Source organism: Cibotium barometz, chromosome 2, assembly GCF_041138505.1.
Source record: "Cibotium barometz isolate CiBa-2024 chromosome 2, ASM4113850v1, whole genome shotgun sequence".
In the NCBI taxonomy this organism is placed as follows: Eukaryota; Viridiplantae; Streptophyta; class Polypodiopsida; order Cyatheales; family Cibotiaceae; genus Cibotium; species Cibotium barometz.
In genome coordinates, this window is record NC_141047.1 from 61789637 (window position 1) to 61797065 (window position 7429).

General features: G+C 44.3%; 1 protein-coding gene across 1 annotated transcript; it reads right to left on the reverse strand.

The window, feature by feature from the left end:
- Positions 1-1438: 1438 nt before the first annotated feature.
- LOC147641322 (uncharacterized) lies at positions 1439-5030 on the reverse strand. Its single transcript, XM_086812211.1, has 5 exons — positions 4684-5030; positions 3044-3395; positions 2727-2844; positions 2501-2625; positions 1439-2023 (listed from the first exon to the last, which is right to left on the reverse strand). The coding sequence occupies exons 1-5, from the start codon at positions 5028-5030 to the stop codon at positions 1439-1441; spliced, it is 1527 nt and encodes a 508-aa protein (XP_086668337.1).
- Positions 5031-7429: the final 2399 nt, after the last annotated feature.

A 7429-nucleotide genomic window follows, 5' to 3' on the forward strand; every position in this document is an offset into this window, starting at 1 on the left:
AATCATTCGGACCCGCAACCACATGAAGTGGGCTCCACTAGCCCTCATGATAACTTCCTAGCATAATTCATCACAAGAAGACGCCCCCATTGTACCCACACGTACCACGCATGAAACCACGCTTCCTTTTATGCATCTAATTTTAATGCACTTTTTAGTTCCGAGAAACTGTTGCATGATTATCGTTAACAAATTGCAAGACAAAACCACGCTTCCTTTTATGCATCTAATTTTAATGCACTTTTTAGTTCCGAGAAACTGTTGCATGATTATCGTTAACAAATTGCAAGACAAAACCTGCAAATTGGAATCAATCTTAGACACATAATCAAGCTATCCCTTAGTCTAAACTAGCGTATCTTGCCTACAAGGCATGCAATAGATTGAGAGAGAGTTGCACACACATACACCACAAGTGTGGTGCATGCATGACAAGCATCGAAACTAATGTGCAATTTTTCACGCATCTACACAGCATAGATTCACCATGAACTTGAGCATACTGAAGACAAAACTGAGGCGCCTACACAGCCATAATCAAGAGGCAAATTCGCCATAATGACAGCCATGATCATGCACATGAAAATATGCAAAAACATGAATAAAATTGACACAATCGACACAGATTGAGGGCCGGATTCATGAGGCCGACCCCCCCTCGAAAGGACTTGTATTACTTGATCACGGAACCCGTGAATTAATACTTACATGGCCTCTTTAGCTTACACGAAGCTCTTACACAGAGAGGGCTGTGGAGGCTAAGAACTCCACAGTCCACACAAGCAGCAATCTCCTCCGTGTACCTGCAGTTTCCGTTGCCCTCTTCTCAAGGAACACAAGCCACACGGACTAGTAGTTCCTGCAGAGAAAAGGGGGAGAGCCTCTCTAGAGGACTTTGTACTCTGCTATTCTCTAGTGCAGAATTTAGTCTAAGTACTAGGCAGCCTGGAAGGAGAACTGCCGTATATGAGCATAACAACTAGAGGAAACTATGGAGGAAGAAGTTGAAGAGCATGAAGAGAGCTTTCAACTCCACCCACCTGCATGCAAAACTGAGCCTTGGACTGCCAGATATGGCCCCAACATGCACACGAGTTTCCAAAAAGCACCTGGTTCCCTATCTTTAGCAAAAGTTAGAGAGAGAATGTGCTTTTCCTAACTTGGGGAGCACTCCACAATGAGGCGCCTCCTTTTGGGGCAGATTCTCGTGCACAGAGGGTGCCCATGGCCCCCCTCTGGCCCCTTGTCCAGCCCCTTGGCCCTCTTGCCCATGGTTCCAGCCCCTGTGCCCACTCCGTAAGCCATATTTTAGCCGTAATTTTACCGTTTCGAGGTCATTTCTTACCCGTTTTGACTTTTGTAAAGCATGGAGAAGTCCTGGTAAGATTTCTTAGGCACTTTTGCAGCTTTCATCATTCTCTGGGCCCCTCATGTGGCCTCAATGCACTTTCCTGCTGCCTCTTGCACTTGCTTCCATGGTATTTTCTCTCCTCGGAAGGGCCAGTTCTAAACGAGCCTTTGTGAACTTGAGTAAAACCCATTCATCATCCTTGAATTCTAGTGGCCTTCTATGCTTGTCAGCAGTCCTCTTCTGCTTTTGCTGTGATGCTTGTATTGTTTCCCTTATCTTTTGGAAAGCATCTTGTATGTCTCGCACATACTCATCAGCAGCAAAAATATTATCTTTCACTTTCAAGATAAGAGGAGGCTTTGGGCGTCCCTCTATTATCTCAAAAGGAGCTTTACCTGTGGACGTGTGTATGGTATTATTATACGCATACTCCACTAACGGTAAATACTTTTCCCATTGGTTCTTGGTTTCTACCTCTCCCACATAGTTTTTCAACAAATCAAGTAGAGTGGAATTTACAATTTCACTTTGGCCATCTGTCTGTGGATGATATGCCGAGGAGAAATTGAGCTTAGTGCCAAGAGTCTCAAATAGTCCTTGCCAGAATAGACTTGTCATTCGGGGATCTCTATCTGAGACTATTGACGTAGGCAATCCATGATACTTGAATATCTGGGAAATGAATAAGGTCGCCATGTGGTGTGCTTTAATAGTCTTTTTAACAGGTATAAAATGTGCTTGTTTACTAAAGCGATCCACAATGGTCCAAATTCCTGTATTCCCATGGATGGACTTTGGTAACCCAAAGATAAAATCCATCACTATACTTTCCCAAGGAACATTGGGAATTGGGAGGGGTTGCAATAACCCTGGCGCTTTCCCTCAGTCATACTTGACCTTTTGACATACCAAGCATTGGGTAACATATTCCTGGATGTCCTTTTTCATTGAGGGCCAATAGAAGTATGTTTCTATTGCATTAGTAGTAGCTTGAATTCCTCGATGCCCCGCATAAGGGGGAGCATGAGACTCATACATAACCTTCTCTCTCAGATCTTTAATAATACATAGCCGAGAGCCATGTAATAGAAATCCTTCATTTAGAGAGTATGGTTCATGTGCAACATTGCTCTCAAGGTCTCTTATAACTTGTGCAAAATCACTGTCTTCTGCATACCTTCCAACCATGCTTGTCAAATCATGGTTGTATGCAACAGAGATTGCGTTAGACCTTGGGCGTCTAGATAGAGCGTCAGCTACTACATTCTGTTTACCTGCAACATGAGCAATATGAAAATGAAATTGCGAAAGGAAATTAGCCCACCTCATTTGTTTGTCGGATAATTTCGTTTGCGTCTCATGAAGTACTTGATACTTTGATGGTCCGTGCGAATAATGAAAGGCGTTCCCAGCAGATAATACTTGCAAGTCTGCAAGGCATGAATTACGGCAAGTAACTCCTTTTCATATATGCCCAGACTCTTTTCTTGTGTCTGCAAACAAGCGACGACTCTCATATGCTACAGGATGCCCTTCTTGAGAAAGGACAGTGCCCAAGCTGTCGCCACATGCATCACAATGCACCTCAAATGTCTTGGTGAGGTCAGGAAGCACTAAAAGTGGCTACAACATTAGCTTAGCTTTGAGTTCCTTAAAGGCTGTGTTCTCCCTTGCAGTCCATTGAAACTTAACCTTCTTCTTGGTCAAGTCATGCAAAGGCCCAGCTATTACAGAAAACTTAACCTTCTTCTTGGTCAAGTCATGCAAAGGCCCAGCTATTACAGAAAACTTCTCTATGAAGCGCTTGTAATAGGAACACATTCCTATAAAGCTTCTTAACTCATGTAGATTCATCGGCTGGGGCCACTCATCTATTATCTTAAGCTTTTCGGGATCCATACGGATACCCTCCTTAGAGATAATGTGTCCCAGGTAACGAATCTCTTGCAAAAAGAACTCAGTCTTTTTGCTATTCACATAAAGCTTATGTGCACGCAATTCATTAAGCACTTGAGCCAAATGCTCCTTGTGCTCTTCAAGTGACCTAGAATAAATAATTATATCATCAAAGAATACACCAGTAAAAGCACAAAATTTACAAAAAATTCTATCCATAAGACGATTAAAAGTTGCGGGAGCATTGGTGAGACCGAAAGGCATCACCAAGAACTCATACAAACCAAACTGCGTTCAAAACGCTGTCTTGTGGATATCCTCAGGAACTATCCTGATCTGATGATACCCACTCTTTAGGTCGATCCTATTGAAATAGGATGAACCTTGTAACTTGTCAAAGATGTCCTCAATCCGGGGGACTGGGAATCTGTTCTTTATTGTGGTCTTGTTTAGTGCTCGATAGTCCACACACATACGGTATGAACCATCTTTCTTTTGCACTAATAGCACAGGGGAACAAAAGGGTGATGAGCTAGGGCGGACCATTCCTTTCTCAAGAAGCTCATTGACTTGTGTCATGATCTCTTCTTATTTGTTGAGCACGGGAGACCCTATAGGGCGGCCTGTTGGGAGGTGAACTCCCCTGCACAAGCTCTATCTTATGGTCATCTTCCTCTCTACTAGGGGGCAGTTCATTAGGAACCGTATCCTTAAAACAGTCATTATACTCTCATAGGAAAGTTTCACACTGTGCCTGCACATACTCTTGTGATTCATTAACACTTAACACTTGTTCTAATTTGCATTAGAAGATAAAGAAACATCAACATTAGGTGGAGAGTCCTTGACAAAGACCATATACGCAAAAAGTGATTTCTTTATTACCTTCTTAATTGAATCATTACTTACAAGAGGAATAGTGTTTCCTTTACTTTGTGCTTGCACAGTGAATTCCCTGAGTGAAAGTGACTGTTCTTTCTGGGAATTTCATCTTCGCATACAAGCGATGAAACCAAGGGGCCCCTAAAATGACATCCTCGTGCTCAAGAGGTGACACATAAAATTCCTCTGTGTCAGAGTACTTTTGTATATGGAGCCTAAGCTTCCCAATCAAGGGGGTGACTGGAACTTGCTAGCCTTTGAAGGCTCCCATAGCTTCCAATGGTGCTCCCATATCATCATATTTTATGCCTAGGCGCTGGGCTAACTCCACTGAAATGAAATTATGCGTAGATCCGGGATCTAATAGCATAAAAGCACTTTGGTCCCGTATCTTCCCCCATACATAGCATAACTGAGAAGCTCTAGGGTTCTCAGTCAGAGTGGAGAGAATCTGTGTAGCTTGTGGTGCCTCCTTCTTGGCCATGGCCTTCGGGCAAGCTCGATAGCTATGCCCCTGTTCACCACACTTGAAGCATCGATTCTCTTTCTTATACCTTTCAAGCTCCTTGGGGGAAAGCTTGTTTTGCCCTTTGAACGCGCCTTTATCCTTCTTCTTGCCCTGGTTACCCTTCTGATCCTTTTGAGGGCGATCGGAGGGTTGCATCTTGTCCCCTTTTTCCATTGGCTTAACAGCCACTTTGTTGGAGGGAAAGATTTTAGCCGCCACCAAGGAATGATGGATAACTTTTGAGATCGTTTTCGGCTTTTGGGCATTCACGTACGTCTTCATGTCCTCTGGGAGTCCAGCACAATATTGCTGCTTTTGCTCAGCAAAGTCGATCTTTTTGAAAATAGTTGCTTTGAGATGTAAATCCCAAAACTTGTCAACATATTTCTGCATCGACTCACCCTTCTCGAGCTTTAATCCTCTACAAGAGGTGAAGACATCGTCCTTGGCATTCTCAGTAAGAAACTGAGCCATGATTGCCTGTCTGCACTCCTTCCAAGTCTTTGGAGCGATGCCTTGAGTATGGAGACTCGCCCACCAACTGACGGGCACTCTTTTGAAAGTACATGGCAACATGACGCAACTTAGAGCTTTCGGTGAAACTTTCACCCCCAAAAGCTTCATCAAATTGTTGTATGAACCCCAGCACTTTGTCAGTGTTACCATAGGCACCGTCATAAGAAAGAAAAGTGACACTCTTCCCGCCTTCTTTGAATTTCTCCAACTTTCGCGCTCTTTTCCAAGCATGGTGAGTCCCCTTGCGTCTCTTTCCAGAGGCCGCCTTTTTAGAGGATGTCATGGTCGGAACGGAGGATCCACTTGTGTTCCCTGAAGAGCTAGGACTTGAGGGAGGAGAGGGAGACCTTCTTTGCCGCTGGCGATGTCTTCCTCGCTCTCCATTCCTGCTCTCGGAAGAACTGGAGTCCGGACTAGCGCTTGGACGGCGTCTCTTTGAAGGACGTACAGGAGAGCGGGGGACTCGTCTTCTTCGAGGAGCCTCGTCAGAGGACACATCCTCACGGTCACACGCTCCATTGTACTGTTCCATACCAGGAAGAGAATTCCGCTCTGGGGAGGGCCACTTTTCCATGTTATTGGAAGGAGCAGCTGGATCAGCTGCCATGAGCGCTTGCACAATAGGTTGTAATAAGGGATTAGCCTGCGCTTCATGGAGCTTTTGAACCAAGTACCGAAGTGCTTGAGTCCCCTCCGAAGAACCTGCATCCTCCCTTAAATTCACCATACCTCATGCTGCTCTTCCATCTTCTTAGCTCTAACTTCTGAGAGAAAGGAAAACAATAAGTAAGCTTCTTGATATGCGAGTCTTGATGCTAGAAAGTAAACTTCACGAAGAGGGAGAGAAGAATTTTCCCTACTTCGCAACAGCTTATTTCTTACATACCATACAACATCGCAAAAGCTACTTCTAGACCGTCTTTTGCTTAAGAAAGAAGAAGAAACCTACAGCTCTGATACCAATGAAACCACGCTTCCTTTTATGCGTCTAATTTTAATGCACTTTTTAGTTCCGAGAAACTGTTGCATGATTATCGTTAACAAATTGCAAGACAAAATCTGCAAATTGGAATCAATCTTAGACACATAATCAAGCTATCCCTTAGTCTAAACTAGCGTATCTTGCCTACAAGGCATGCAATAGATTGAGAGAGAGTTGCACACACATACACCACAAGTGTGGTGCATGCATGACAAGCATCGAAACTAGTGTGCAATTTTTCATGCATCTACACAGCATAGATTCACCATGAACTTGAGCATACACACACGGCACTCCGTAGACTTTTAGAGAATGATTCATACACACATACTTCACGATTGTGACTTGTGTGTGATGAATTCTTGCATAACAGACAAGAAACTACATCAATCTCACTCACACACACAGTGAAGACAAAACTGAGGCGCCTACACATCCATAATCAAGAGGCAAATTCGCCATAATGACAGCCATGATCATGCACATGAAAATATGCAAAAACATGAATAAAATTAACACAATCGACACAGATTGAGGGCCGGATTCATGAGGCCGACCCCCCTCGAAAGGACTTGTATTACTTGATCACGGAACCCGTGAATTAATACTTACATGGCCTCTTTAGCTTACACGAAGCTCTTACACATAGAGGGCTGTGGAGGCTAAGAACTCCACAATCCACACAAGCAGTAATCTCCTCCGTGTACCTGTAGTTTCCGTTGCCCTCTTCTCAAGGAACACAAGCCACACGGACTAGTAGTTCCTGCAGAGAAAAGGGGGAGAGCCTCTCTAGAGGACTTTGTACTCTGCTATTCTCTAGTGCAGAATTTAGTCTTACTAGGCAGCCTGGAAGGAGAACTGCCGTATATGAGCATAACTAGAGGAAACTATGGAGGAAGAAGTTGAAGAGCATGAAGAGAGCTTTCAACTCCACCCACCTGCATGCAAAACTGAGCCCTGGACTACCAGATATGGCCCCAACATGCACACGAGTTTCCAAAAAGCACCTGGTTCCCTATCTTTAGCAAAAGTTAGAGAGAGAATGTGCTTTTCCTAACTTGGGGAGCACTCCACAATGAGGTGCCTCCTTTTGGGGCTGATTCCCATGCACAGAGGGTGCCCATGGCCCCCCTCTGGCCCCTTGTCCAGCCCCTTGGCCCTCTTGCCCATGGTTCCAGCCCCTGTGCCCACTCCGTAAGCCATATTTTAGCCGTAATTTTACCGTTTCGAGGTCATTTCTTACCCGTTTTGACTTTTGTAAAGCATGGTGAAGTCCTGGTAAGATTTCTTAGGC

Bases quoted from the DNA above. Each gene is read 5' to 3' on its own strand.
- LOC147641322 (XM_086812211.1), bottom strand. From the start codon at position 5,030: ATGCAGAAATATGTTGACAAGTTTTGGGATTTACATCTCAAAGCAACT. The intron at 3,396-4,683 runs GTATAAGAAAGA...TATTTATTCTAG, and splicing joins TCCCCCAAGGAGCTTGAAAG to GTCACTTGAAGAGCACAAGG. The intron at 2,024-2,500 runs GTTATAAGAGAC...TTCATTTCCCAG, and splicing joins AAGACAGTGATTTTGCACAA to ATATTCAAGTATCATGGATT.